General features: G+C 33.6%; 1 protein-coding gene and 1 long non-coding RNA gene across 3 annotated transcripts; one reads left to right on the top strand and one right to left on the bottom strand.

Moving 5' to 3' along the window:
- Positions 1 to 340: 340 nt before the first annotated feature.
- On the bottom strand, positions 341 to 2,220 carry LOC147926285 (uncharacterized). Its single transcript, XR_015581544.1, has 3 exons — positions 1,484 to 2,220; positions 1,265 to 1,395; positions 341 to 1,178 (listed from the first exon to the last, which is right to left on the bottom strand). It is a non-coding gene; the product is annotated as an uncharacterized LOC147926285 (long non-coding RNA).
- A 2,386-nt stretch (positions 2,221 to 4,606) lies between these two features.
- LOC104745398 (ubiquitin C-terminal hydrolase 13) lies at positions 4,607 to 13,922 on the top strand. 2 transcript variants are annotated; one of them, XM_010466619.3, is made up of 32 exons: positions 4,607 to 5,193; positions 5,508 to 5,574; positions 5,751 to 5,901; positions 6,006 to 6,163; positions 6,421 to 6,686; positions 6,785 to 7,003; positions 7,086 to 7,194; positions 7,296 to 7,411; positions 7,687 to 7,785; positions 7,880 to 7,989; positions 8,271 to 8,345; positions 8,679 to 8,757; positions 8,842 to 8,988; positions 9,066 to 9,146; positions 9,258 to 9,377; positions 9,654 to 9,776; positions 10,110 to 10,187; positions 10,311 to 10,399; positions 10,592 to 10,700; positions 10,790 to 10,858; positions 10,943 to 11,050; positions 11,234 to 11,289; positions 11,360 to 11,537; positions 11,622 to 11,723; positions 11,807 to 11,878; positions 12,050 to 12,115; positions 12,272 to 12,337; positions 12,767 to 12,850; positions 12,955 to 13,071; positions 13,191 to 13,265; positions 13,348 to 13,434; positions 13,513 to 13,922. In XM_010466619.3, the coding sequence occupies exons 1-32, from the start codon at positions 5,164 to 5,166 to the stop codon at positions 13,552 to 13,554; spliced, it is 3,348 nt and encodes a 1,115-aa protein (XP_010464921.2). In that variant the 5' UTR covers positions 4,607 to 5,163; the 3' UTR covers positions 13,555 to 13,922. The 2 variants fall into 2 exon arrangements, with proteins under 2 accessions (XP_010464921.2, XP_087345797.1); XM_087489671.1 differs by having other exon boundaries at positions 4,627 to 5,193; positions 5,511 to 5,574.
- Positions 13,923 to 14,218: the final 296 nt, after the last annotated feature.

The following is a 14,218-nucleotide window of genomic DNA, read 5'->3' as shown; positions in this document are numbered from 1 at the left end:
GGCAACACACAAAAAAAAACAAAACAAAAACAAAATAGCCTATATCTCACATTGGTCGTATAAAAAAAAAGTTCTCCTAATTGCTCCTATATATTCTCTTTTCACTTAGTCTTACATCTTTAACGCCATTACAACTATTTGTGTGGATCCTATCATAAATACAATATAAATAATATAGGTAAATTACAAATGAATATATATCATCGGTTTTTTTGAAATGATATAAATATTTAACATTAGTTTTGATAAATGATGTAAATATTTTATATCAATTTAGTAAAAATAATGTAAGATTTACAATATTTTTTGGAAATGATATAAATGAACATCGATTCTAATAGTCGAAGCAAATATTTATTTCAATTGATGCAAATTATTTGCATCAATAAAATAGAAATTATTTATTTAAGTGATGCAAAATATTTTAGCATCATTTAAATATGATATAAACATAAAATATAAATGATATGTTGAAAAAAAATATATAAATGATATGAAACCATCTTTTTTTTGGTAGTGAAATCTCCTCCTAGCAAATTAATTGAACAAGAAGTGTACTTAAACCAGTCAATATCATAATATCTGGTTGAGTTGTTGAAGAAGTGACTCCCACAAAAGCTAAGGCCACAAAGCATCGTAATATCAATTTATGTCTGGTTGTTCCATGTAAAGCAATCTTTTTGAATGAATCATCTTCAAGTTCTTAGAGGAGTTAATTTCATCCTCGTCTCTCATCCATACTAAGATGATCCATTCTTCTATGTCAACAACTAAGATATTCCAATCTCTGCCCACTTTTACAAGCAAATAACCATATTTGGTCATAGCTATCTGATCAACTGAGTATTGATGGGAAGTTGAGAGAATTCCACTTAGCTTGACATGTAGCTCAGTCCCATAAGAAGACCGCATAGGTTCATCACGATTCCACAGTTGTATCACTTTGTCTGACAATAGACCAATTACACATTTACCGTCAAATGCGCAAGAAAGAGTACCACGTCCGGTTGTTTCATAGGTTTGAATGCATTGTCCTGAGCAGCCCACCATTTGATTACCTCTTTGTCTCCACATGTAATTAGCTCTTCATCATTTTTACTCCACAAAATCATAACAACCGGAGACTTATGCCCTTTAAGTTTATGCTTGACTGAAAAACTCATATGTGAGTCGTCCATCTGTAAGAACACCATAATCAACCAATTCATTTTGAGGTTAAGTATACGATATAGCTAACACTTCACAGTTGGGTTTATGTACAAACCTCCCATATAATTGCAGAGTGATCTTTCGAACATGAGGCCAAGAAGTTACCATCGTGGGAGAACTTGAGAAACAATACTTCATCTCGATGTTCTTTCAACGTTAGAACAAAAATTGGATCATTTGGTGTATCTATAACATCACATATGTAGAGAGAGCTTAACATTAAGTCACTGAAAGTGTGAAAGAAAACCACAACGTCATAAAATTGTCTTATTACCTGTAGAGTCTTAGAAGGTATCATACCAAGCCCACAATTATGGTCAGAGTAGAGGGAAATCTCACTGTCATACCCAGTTTGGTCATACCAAGCCCACAATTATGAACATTGTGAAACTGGCAACGTTCTCGATCGATCAGTTTTAAGTGTACTCTCTAGCAGAGACTCCAGCCTCTTTGTTGGGATAACTGATAGAGGAAGCAACCTAGGGTACCACCATATGCATGGAATATAGCGTTGTCATTCCCAAGGATGATCATACTACATAAACCATGTAATTGTCTATGAATGAAAATATACTAGCTACTACTATTATATAGTTACGTTAATGTTTGTACTTGGTCTTGGTGTACATTGGAATCATCGCTGAAGTGATAAAGTCTATGCCAATAATGGTCCGATATATATAAAACAACACACTGGAAATAAAAAGTAAAAAATCCATGACCAGACAATAAGCATATCTATCGATTTCATCATCATTACTCAGTTTGAGAATATGAAGACAACTGAAATATCAAAGGATGATTGACATAACGAATATGAATGTCAATAATAAACACAATGTTGTCGACCTATTTACTAAGAAAAACGAGCGCAACAGATATTTTACAGACAGTGTCTATAACGAAACGCGTCTTCGAAAGTGATAGCCGACATAAGTTTTTTTTTCATACCAGAAAAAACAATCCTGGTAAGAAAACCATAGAGATAACCCCATTTATCTGATATAAATTATCAAATAATGTTATATCCGAGAAGTACAAATATAAAACTAACTTTAAATGTGTAAAAAATTACATTCAATTTTCATTAGAAAACTTAATTAAGATTAATAAAATAATTAAATAAAAATAATTAATAAAAAACATAAATTGGGGATATATTAAATAAAATAAATTGTAGAAAAGTAAAAAAAAATCTACTATAATCAAAACTAATCTGTATTAGAAAGAAAATTCCAACTAAGATTTTAAAAATCTAATCAAATAAAATCTACTACTACAAATTTTATACTACTATATTAATTGAGAAGTACAAATATGAAACTAACCTTAAAATGTGTAAAAAATTCAATCGCCATTAAAAACTTAATTAAGATTAATTAATTAATTAAATTAATAAAAATAATTAAAAATGAAAATCGGGGACACATCAAATAAAAGAAATTGTAGAAAAGTAAAAAAAATCTATTAGAATCAAAACTAATTCATACTTTTTAAAAAATAACAGGTAAGATTTTAAAAACCAAATCGAATAAAATATAAAGCTACAAATTTTATCAAAAAACAATTTCCACCACAGGTTAAAATTATTACAAACAATAAAAGGAAGCCACAAAAAAAAACAATGAATGTTTTTTTCAAAGAGATATTTTAGAACTTTTACTAGCTATATTTAGTTGCTTTTTTTACATGTTAGTAAGGATTGTGTTTAGTTGACAAAGGTTTAAACAATTTTATTTATTACATACAAATGTTTTATTGACAGATTTTCAATAAACATTTTTAAACTAGAAAAATTATAATATAAGCAAACCAAATTTTTAATCATAAACTATTATAAATAATATTATAATAAAATAAATTATTACAAACTTTTATTAAAAAAATGTTCATCCTGCGGTTCTCCGCGGGTTAGTACCTAGTTTGGTAGTAAAAGGAACCTACTAAAAAACAATATATTATGAATCAAAAAAAGTATTTGATCCTATTATAATTCAGTTCCACAATGTGATTTTGTTAATCTAGGTATTGGTTTGGCTTGTTGGATTTTTAATCAAATATAAAGCAAATGCAAAAATTTAATTGCCTTTTTTGGCTCTTGTTCAATTCACAGTTTTAGCAAAATATGTGTAGATTTCAAATGCTTTTAAAAGTGAAATTTTTGATCTTTTTCATTTTTAATTTGTTTCGATTACATTCTCTACATTTTATTGCAATGGAGAAAAGTTAACTTTTATACATTTCATTTTAGTGGATACCTCAAACCTCAAATAATGTACACTAGGAAATATCTCGTGCTTAAAGCACGAGTCAATATTTAAAAAGAAAATTACAATAGAATAATAAAAGTTATCGTTATATTTTTTTTAAAAATTATTTTGTTTGAGATAATATTTATTTTTAATTATTCTGTAAATCTATATTTTTTTTTGAATACTAATTATTTTAGATTATTGTAATATTTTATTTTTGACGTATATTATAGTTTTATATTGTTTGTTTGTTGTATTTCTATCATTATTTTGTGAAATATGAAGTAGTAATTTTAATATTATAATTATGAACAAATAAAATTTATTAATTTATCAGCTATATAAATTTAGTTTTACCAATCCGCCAATGTGAAAATTAAAACACACATTTTATTTTCATAGATCGAGCTAATATATCTTTGTTTTTTAAAATTCATATCACAACATATGCAGAAAAAAAATCTGCATTTTATTAATCATAAGTATTATATGAAAATTCCAAACAATTTGTAACTAAAATAAAATAAAGATGATAAGAGAATCATAATTTGAAATTTTAACAAAATTTTTGAAATCTAGTTTTTAAAAATAATTATATTGACTACTTAGTTTTTAAAATTCTGATTTGTTTATATTTTTTTAAAAAATATTTTGTAATTTTTGTCCATAATTTATTATAGAGAGAAAATATTTTTTTGAACTAATAATTATTTAAAATCAATGGCATGATAATATAAAATTAAACTCTACTTGAGAAAAATTTATTCATATTTTTTTAAAAAATCTTAGCAGTTATTTTTATTTTTCAAGTATAAATTAGTTTTGATTTGAATAGATTTTTTTTACTTTTCTAGATTTTTTTATATTTGATCTGTCAGCAGTTTTATTTTTAATTAACTATTTATTTAATTAATCAATTAATTTTAATTAAGTTTTTCTAATGGTAATTGAATGTAATTTTTTTTACACATTTTAAGGTTACTTTCGTATTTATACTTCTCAATTAATATAATAGGATAAACAACCTTTTTTTTTGGTAATAAATAATATTGTAACAAATTAATGTTAAATATAATATGTCAAAAAAGTGCAAAATTTATAAATGAAGGTGGATATTATAAGTATTGTTATACTATTTATATAGTACATCATTCACATTTAAAGTAGTGTGACAGGAAATAGTAAATAACAAAATCTAAGCATTAATTTCCGTATGAAATTTCCTAAAATATACTTATGAAACTTGCATTTCCATTTACCCTATTTATAAGCCCTTTAGAATAAATTTTTTTGAAGCAGAGAGAAGTAGAGAAGCCCAAAAGTTCACCGAAGACCTCCAAAACACCGTCACGGTCACAGTCACGTTCAAGCCACGTGGAGAGGTTTAATTGGTGTTAATATGAACCTGTCGCATTCTCATTAGCCTGTCACGCTTCTCAGACGATACCTCAGGGGAACATATAAATCTGAATCCCAATAGTATTTGGAATTACAAAACAAACCCTTAAGTTTAGTTAAAATATCGAAAATTATCCCTATCGAAAAGCGAGAAAGAGTAAGAAGAAATTGAGAGCGATTGATCTCTCTCCGTCCTTCTGCAAGTTCTCTCTATTTCTTCCCTCACTCCTTCGTCTTGTGCCATCTCTCTGCTCGACGCTCTCTTCTCTACTTCTCGATCCATCCGTGAATCGCTCTCGGAGCAATGACTATGATGACTCCGCCGCCGCTTGATGTAATCTCCGATTCGCCTTGTTTTTTTTTGTGTGTGTTTGTGTCAATTTGATGTCGTGTTCGTGGGGGTTTTTTTTAACGCGTATTCTACCTTCTTCTGCTTCGGATTCTTTGCTCTCTTCGTTTGACTGATCCGCTAGGGTTTTGTTTTCTTAGATTTTTTTGTTTGTGTTTCGAAAGCGGTAGAATCATCGGGAGATTACCGTGTTTTTTTTTGGGTGATTGCGGTTTCCGTTTGATCTTCTGATCACGGGGTTGGGAAATTAGGGTTTCTATTAGTCGGAAGTCTGATTTTTCTTCTTACGATTTTGACAGCAGCAGGAAGACGAGGAAATGCTTGTACCGAATCCGGATTTGGTCGAGGGACCTCAGCCTATGGAAGGTGAAATTTTCTGCTTCTTCTACTTTCGTCTGTGTTATATACTCTGATTGTTTTGGTGTAGATGCTGTATTACTAGTGGATAGTGCTGGAGTGTAGAATTGATGTTTTCACTGTGTGCTAGGGTTTTGTCTATCTTTTGTTTTTGGATTTCTTAATAGTTGTTTATGCATTTGTAGTTGCCCAAACTGAGACTGCTGCTACCACTGTGGAGAATCCGCCAGCCGAGGATCCTCCAAGTCTGAAATTCACGTGGACCGTCCCTATGTTCACTAGGCTCAATACCAGGAAGCAATACTCTGAAGTATTTGTTGTTGGAGGTTATAAATGGTAATGACATATAGACTTTTTGATGCTTTTTTTTTGCAATTGATTTCATGATGTGCATTTCATTGGTTGACGTCATGTGAGCTTTTTTTTTTTTCCTCTTGCAGGCGTATATTGATTTTTCCCAAAGGAAACAATGTTGACCATTTGTCCATGTACTTGGATGTTGCTGACGCGTCCAGTTTGCCGTACGGGTGGAGCAGATATTCACAGTTCAGTCTGGCTGTAGTGAATCAAGTTCACAGCAGATATTCCATCAGAAAAGGTATCTTAGTTTATTAATTTCGTTATCTGAATGCATGCAAAATGTGAATTTCCTGGCAGATGTTTATTTCTTGGAGTGATGATTTGGATTTGTAAGAGGAGTACATGGTCGACCTTGGAATGCAGTCAAGATACCTGAAAACTGAATTGAACATGATGATTTTCATGCAATTTTTTGAATTTCTTGAGAGCCAATGACTTTTTTACTTGTTTTCTGGTCAACCTGCTGTTCTGACTTCTTTCTTTTGCATGTTGCAGAGACGCAACATCAATTCAACGCAAGAGAAAGCGATTGGGGGTTTACATCATTCATGCCTCTCAGCGAGCTCTATGATCCCACTCGAGGGTATATAGTGAATGACACTGTTCTGATTGAAGCTGAAGTTGCTGTGCGTAAAGTTCTTGATTACTGGTCATATGACTCAAAGAAAGAGACTGGTTTTGTTGGACTTAAAAACCAAGGTGCTACCTGTTACATGAATTCTCTCCTGCAGACGTTATACCACATACCTTACTTCAGAAAGGTTGGATGCACGTCTTGTTTTTTCTTCTTCAATTTGCTTAATCAGGAGTTCACTAAATTCTATATAAAGACATCTGAATAATGCACCGATGCTTGTAGGCTGTGTATCACATGCCAACGACTGAAAATGATGCACCGACCGCTAGTATCCCATTGGCGCTCCAAAGTTTGTTTTACAAACTTCAGTATAATGACACCAGTGTAGCCACAAAGGAGCTGACAAAATCGTTTGGGTGGGATACATATGATTCTTTCATGCAACATGATGTCCAAGAACTCAACCGAGTTCTCTGTGAAAAGCTCGAGGACAAGATGAAGGTAAATTTTCTTCTTCGGCCCAGCCTTTCTTCCATTCCCAGTTGGTATTTTATGTTTTACTTTCTTTTTTGCCTTTTTAAAGGGAACTGTTGTGGAGGGGACAATACAAAAGCTATTTGAGGGTCACCACATGAATTACATTGAGTGCATTAATGTAGATTACAAATCTACTCGAAAAGAATCATTCTATGGTATGTACTTTTAAACAGTAACGCATCTTCAGTTGTCTTTTATTGAAGCTGATATGTTTATATCAAACTAACTGTACAGTTGTGTTTTTGACTTGTGACAGACCTCCAGCTTGATGTTAAGGGCTGCAAAGATGTATATGCTTCTTTTGACAAGTATGTTGAAGTCGAACGCCTTGAAGGAGACAACAAATACCATGCAGAAGGACATGATTTGCAGGTAGGCTGTCGTTTATCTTTCTTTTATTGGTTCTTGGGGATGTTGAGAAGTGTCAGTGTCTCTATGTTGGTCCTATGCAAGTCAATCTAGTCTATCATTTCCTGCAAATGATTTGGTGTTCATAATGCGTGTGGATGCTACCAACTACCAAGCAAGCTAAATTAGGAAACTAGAAAAGCTTTTTTACTTGTAATCTTTCAAAGCAGCGGAAAAAGTTGTGTTTCAGTAACTGTGAACTAATCTTATATTGGAATGATTTATCTATTTATTTTCAGGATGCAAAAAAAGGTGTTCTATTCATAGACTTTCCACCAGTGCTTCAACTTCAGCTCAAGAGGTTTGAATACGATTTTATGCGGGACACAATGGTGAAGGTTAGTATCTGAAATTCCACTTACCCAACAAAGACAGCATGTAGTGCCGACTGTGTTTAGACTTGCTTTTAGGCTGACGTTACTATATTTACAGATCAATGATCGGTATGAGTTTCCTCTGCAACTGGATCTCGATAGAGAGGATGGAAAATATTTATCCCCTGATGCAGACAAGAGTGTCCGCAATCTCTACACCCTCCACAGGTATATATTTTTATTGTATCTCTACTTTTGTAATTTGAGATACAGTAGATTCAAGCAGGGCTATACAGTGGTGGGATTTTTCCTGAAGTATATAGTTCTATTGATTATAAGGCTAGGTTCCTCTTCTCAGGAATCTGTTGCCGTAGCTTAGGTTTCCCTTGAAAGATGGACAGTTCATCTTCCTTCTGTGATAGTGAAATACAAGTTGAATTATGTTGTAGTAAGATCTTGTTGTTCCTTGTGGGCTTGCTTGAACAGTTTGCTGCTCATTTTCTATGCAGTGTCTTGGTTCATAGCGGAGGAGTGCATGGAGGGCATTATTATGCTTTTATTAGGCCAACACTTTCTGATCAGTGGTACACATCCTTCAACTCTTTCATGCTAAAACAAGTTAATTGAAAGTTAGTTTCCTCATCATCTAGGCTAGCAAGACCCGAGTCATTTCGTATGATACTGAAAAATGTTATCGTATTTCTAATGGCTCTTCTATCCACATATCCAAACGTGGATTTACTGTTATTAGATTCACTGTATAAGTGATCTTTATAGTTTCTTTTTTGCTTCCCTTTTCTCCCAAATTATCCACTGAAATAAGTCTTTCTGTGGCTTCTCGTGTCTGTTTAGATGACAATAATGAACAATTTTTTTCATTGCTTTACTTTTACACTATCTAAACTTAATTCTCTCAGGTATAAATTTGATGATGAACGGGTAACGAAGGAAGATGTGAAAAGGGCACTGGAAGAGCAATATGGTGGTGAAGAAGAGGTAACACTCTCTTCCTAGGTTTCTCTTTTTGCTTCGCTCTTATTTTTCTCATTTTATGTACTTTCAAATTTTGTGTCGCTTCAGTTACCGCAGAATAATCCTGGTTTCAATAATCCACCTTTCAAATTCACAAAATACTCGAATGCGTACATGCTTGTTTATATTCGGGACAGTGACAAGGATAAAATAATCTGCAACGTTGATGAAAAAGACATTGCGGAACATTTGCGGGTAAGAAATTCATTTACACGCTTTTTCCTGTTTACCTATCTTTGTTTTGCCTGAATCAGTTAATTATTTTCTGACAGGTGAGGCTGAAAAAAGAACAAGAAGAAAAGGAAGATAAAAGAAAATACAAGGCTCAAGCTCACCTTTTCACGACAATCAAGGTTTTCTACTAAAATTATATTTGGGTCTGAAAGTGAACACAGACGTAATTACCTATTGCTGGTATAGGTTTGAATTAATGATCTTACTAATGCAATTTAACTTTCATAAAGGTCGCAAGAGATGATGACATTGCTGAGCAAATTGGAAAGAATATTTATTTTGATCTTGTTGATCATGAAAAAGTTCGGAGTTTTAGAATCCAGAAACAAACCCCCTTTCAACAGTTTAAGGTACATGCCTGTATATTCCTATTTGTTTCCAGACAAATGCAATTTATTGCAGCAAGAGATGGGGTTTGTGAAGAAGCTTCTTTCTTGGTAACCTAAATCTATCTTGAAGGAGAAAAATAGTGATCAGGATTCTGATGAGAAGAATATTGCCTTCGTTTGGAATCTAGTTTGTTTAAGGGTTTTTATAAGATGCTGTCTTCGATGGAATTATTCATTGGTTGCAAGTTTCTTAGTGTCTTGTGTACGTAACATTGTTTAAAATTTGTCCTCATGTAGGAAGAGGTAGCCAAAGAGTTTGGCGTCCCGGTTCAACAACAGCGGTTCTGGATCTGGGCAAAGCGTCAAAACCATACTTATCGTCCCAATCGTCCCCTGTTACCTAATGAAGAATTACAGACGGTAGCTATACTTATGTTTTTTATAAGCTATACTTTGTTTTTTATAATTGCTTCATGCCTATGGTTTGCGTCTTTCATTTGGTATTATTCCTTTTCTGGACTTTAAAATGTACAACACATAAAAACCGTCACTGATTTTTTTTCTGTGTCTAGTTATCTGCTCTTAAGACATATTACTAGTGGGGATTATTCTTGTATTAGGTGTGGTGAGGCAGTGGTGCCTTTTTAGGTCTCGTTATTACACTAGTTTCTCGTTTCTCATATCTGCCATTCCTAGGTATTTAAATCATGTTTTTTATATTAGGAGTAAATAATTTTTAAGATGTTATTGTAGGTTGGACAAATAAGAGAGGCATCTAACAAGGCAAACAATGCTGAACTGAAGCTGTTTTTGGAAATAGAGCGCGGACCGGTAATACTACTCTGCTGCAAAGTTTAATTGTTGAGGCCTATTCATTGAATGAAAATCTGAAACCAATTGGTCAAAGGGAAGAAATTAAATAGTCGTACTAATTCTTCAATTAAAATTATCCAGGATGACCGCCCTATTTCTCCCCCAGAAAAATCTCATGTAGATATTCTTCTTTTCTTTAAGCTCTATGACCCTGTGAACGCAGTACTAAGGTAATTCTTGTACCCACCACTTTTTCACTTTGACGTCTGTTCAAACAAAAGGTGGCATACTCCCGTATATTCTCATCCTAAAAGCATTATTTCTTTCTTCCATTTTCTTTTTAATGGAGAATTTGTCACCTTTTCCCTGTTTCTTGTTTGCAACTTTCATCATACTTACATCACTTTGTCCATATGTTGTAGATATGTTGGCAGGCTCATGGTGAAAAGTTCCAGTAAGCCCATGGATATAGTAGGGCAACTGAATAAAATGGCCGGCTTTGCCCCTGATGAGGAAATAGAACTTTTTGAGGTTGAGGCTGGTGCCTTTTAGTTCTACCTTTTCATCATACTTATGGCCATGAAACATTTCATTTAATTGGTTTTTGTGCCCATTTTCAGGAAATAAAGTTTGAACCTTGTGTAATGTGCGAACATCTAGATAAGAAGACTTCTTTCAGACTGTGCCAAGTAATGTTAATCTCATTCTATCAAATGTGTCAAGTGATGTTTCATAGTTTGTCCTATTCATTGAAATGGGTTTCTGGCGTATAGATTGAAGATGGAGATATCATTTGCTATCAGAAACCTCTTCGTATCCAGGAGAGTGAATGTCTATACCCAGATGTGCCATCATTTTTGGAGTATGTACAGAATCGAGAGGTATAATAAACCTGGGCACTGATGGCAATCTTGAAATGGGCTCTAACAGTAGAGCTCCAACTGTTATAACTTCTTTTTATCAAACTGTGATGATTAGCGTCTTTTTATCAATTCCTTGGAAACTACTAATAGTTGTTGGCAAGTTTTGGTGGTAACTAACTTATGTGGTTTGTTATTTCGTAGCTGGTGCGTTTTCGTACACTGGAAAAACCAAAAGAAGACGAGTTTATTCTGGAGTTGTAAGTACCTCTATGGACAACTTTGTGTCATTTATTCCAGTATTGGAATTCGTAATGCTTCTACTTTCAGGTCAAAGCTGCACACTTATGATGATGTTGTCGAAAGGGTGGCTGAGAAGCTTGGCCTTGATGATGCATCGAAACTTAGGCTTACATCTCACAATTGCTATTCCCAGCAACCCAAGCCTCAGCCAATCAAATACCGTGGAGTAGATCATCTTTCAGATATGTTAGTTCACTATAATCAGGTGATTGACGTTGGTTTGAGTGAACTTACATATGTTTTTTTCGATTCCAATGCTGAATTGCTTATGACTCTTCTTCTTTTTCAGACGTCTGACATTTTGTATTATGAAGTTCTGGACATTCCTCTTCCAGAATTGCAAGGTCTTAAGACTTTAAAAGTTGCTTTCCATAGCGTCACAAAGGATGAAGTATGGGTTGAACTTTTATTTGTGATTTGTAGCTCTCTACACATGCTATTGTATTTTAGTCCTTAAAACTCTTAAAATTGCAGGTGGTTATTCACAATATCAGACTACCTAAGCAGAGTACTGTTGGAGATGTTATTAATGAACTTAAAACAAAGGTCAGTATAGTTACAATTTTTTATTAGATCATTGCCTGCATCTCTGTTAATTGGCCACATATTGAGCTATGTTTTCTCCTTATAAAGTGCTTGTCTTTTAATGGATTCTGCTCTATACTTTGTGGTTTAATCTATTTCATAGTTTAAATATAATCTACACTTGTGCATCAGGTGGAACTTTCGCATCAAGATGCAGAACTGAGGTTACTTGAGGTCTTTTTCCACAAGATCTACAAGGTAACAGGCTAACTTCTTGTCTTTTACATTGTAGTTAACATTTTAACTATTTTAAGATTATGGCTTGTAGACTATACCACATCTCGTGTGATGTACTTTGCAATCTTCTCGAACTTAGCAAATTTTTGATCCAATTTGTTCGGGTGCTCGTTGCAGATATTTCCATCTACTGAAAGAATTGAGAACATCAATGACCAGTACTGGACTTTACGGGCAGAGGAGGTATATCTCTCTTCCTCACCTTCTTTCGCTTTAGTTCTGTAATCGTCCAAGCTTTTTATTGTATTTTGTTAACTGACTTATCTTTTGTTTCTCCGATGGAAGTAGATTTTGTTTTCTTGGAACTTTTTGCCCGTCTCTTTTTTAGTTTCAAACTTGCAAAATTAAAATGATGTGGTACATTTGTAATTGAATAAGATAATCATTTTACTGCATTCGCTGTTTTGGAGTCAGAGGCATAGGTTGTTTGGATTGATAATTGCTTGAGAGGAACGTCATCTGCATTGTAACTAGTTTGTGCAGGTTATTTGAATGCTTGAGATGAATAGTTGCATTTGAGCTAACATTAGTAAAATGTAAATGCAAGTTTTTTGCTGGTTAATGACTCAAAAGATGCTGAGTTTCTTCTTTTGCTATCGTGTGAAATCTCAGATACCTGACGAAGAGAAGAATATTGGTCCCAATGATCGGTTAATCCATGTATATCATTTTACTAAAGAGCCCGGACAAAATCAGGTGGTAGTCCATGTCACTCTTAAGTTACTTGAAAAGCTATATGAGGGTCCAGTGTTTTGGATCGGAGGTTTTGAAAACTTTGTTAACCATTCTTTCTTTTGCAGCAAGTACAAAATTTCGGCGAGCCCTTCTTTTTGGTAATCCATGAAGGTGAAACTTTAGAAGAAGTCAAGACCCGTATCCAAAAGAAACTTCATGTCCCTGATGAGGACTTTGCCAAGGTATGCATGACTGTTGTCTGATTTGGTAACAGCTAGAAAATGTCAATAAGTTTATTAATTGTTATTATTGGTGGCGGAGTAAGATCATTGTTAATGTGTTTTTGTCTTGTGTTATTCAGTGGAAGTTTGCATCATTTTCAATGGGACGACCCGATTACTTGCAGGACACAGATGTCGTTTATAATCGCTTTCAGGTAAGACTTTTATTTTTAGTTCTGTTCAAAAAGAAATTCGGGATTTAACTCTATATTTTCGGAAACTAAAAATGACTAACAGAGAAGAGATGTGTACGGTGCGTGGGAGCAGTATCTTGGGTTGGAGCACATTGATAATGCTCCTAAAAGGGCTTATGCTGCAAATCAGGTAAGAAGCTCTCGCTCGTTTTCTAAGAATCCATCTCCCTTAAGACTACTAACATCTGCTTGAATGCTCTTGTTGTAGAACCGACATGCATATGAGAAGCCGGTGAAAATATACAATTAGGGGAGAGACATGGCGAGGAATCTCAAGGGTGGTTTTGGTGCGAGGATAGGATGTAGAGAGTCTCAATTTAGATTTGATAACTAAAATGAATATATATCTTTCAGGAAAGGGTTTTGATTTTGGCTCTGACATTAGTAAGTGTGGTCTATTTTGCTTCCGAAACTACTCAGTTGGTGTTAATATGGTATTGTCTGAGACTCTCTCTCTCTCTCTCCCCCCCTTTTCTCTCTGCAAAATTCCCATTTTGAAGACAAAGGCCCCGTTCTTGGATTTGAGAGGGTGTTGGCTTTTTTTGGTTCTAAATTAGGATATTGTATTTCGAGGTATAGTTTTTAATATTTTCAAAATATTCTACTCGTTTCGCTGTTTATTTCTCTCTCATTTCCTTCCAACCTTGGGATAGGTTTCAGATTCATGTCCTTGTACGTGACAAATCAAACCTGTGGCCTCTTGCACAAGAATACTAAATTGTTGTTTCTTGCACAAGAATACTAAATTGTTGTTTCAAGCTTACACTTTACAGTCTTTACTGTAATATGTAACAAATGAGTTATTCACAAACGTGTACAAAACAAACCCTCCCGAGATGAAAACACAATACAATCAAAACAATATTCCCCAATTATTTTATAGCATCAATGATTTCTTTTATAAATAATATTCG

Source organism: Camelina sativa, chromosome 15 (genome assembly GCF_030686135.1).
Source record: "Camelina sativa cultivar CO46 ecotype springtype chromosome 15, ASM3068613v1".
In the NCBI taxonomy this organism is placed as follows: Eukaryota; Viridiplantae; Streptophyta; class Magnoliopsida; order Brassicales; family Brassicaceae; genus Camelina; species Camelina sativa.
Note: the sequence above shows the minus strand (reverse complement) of the source record. Positions and strands in the feature narration are given on the sequence as shown.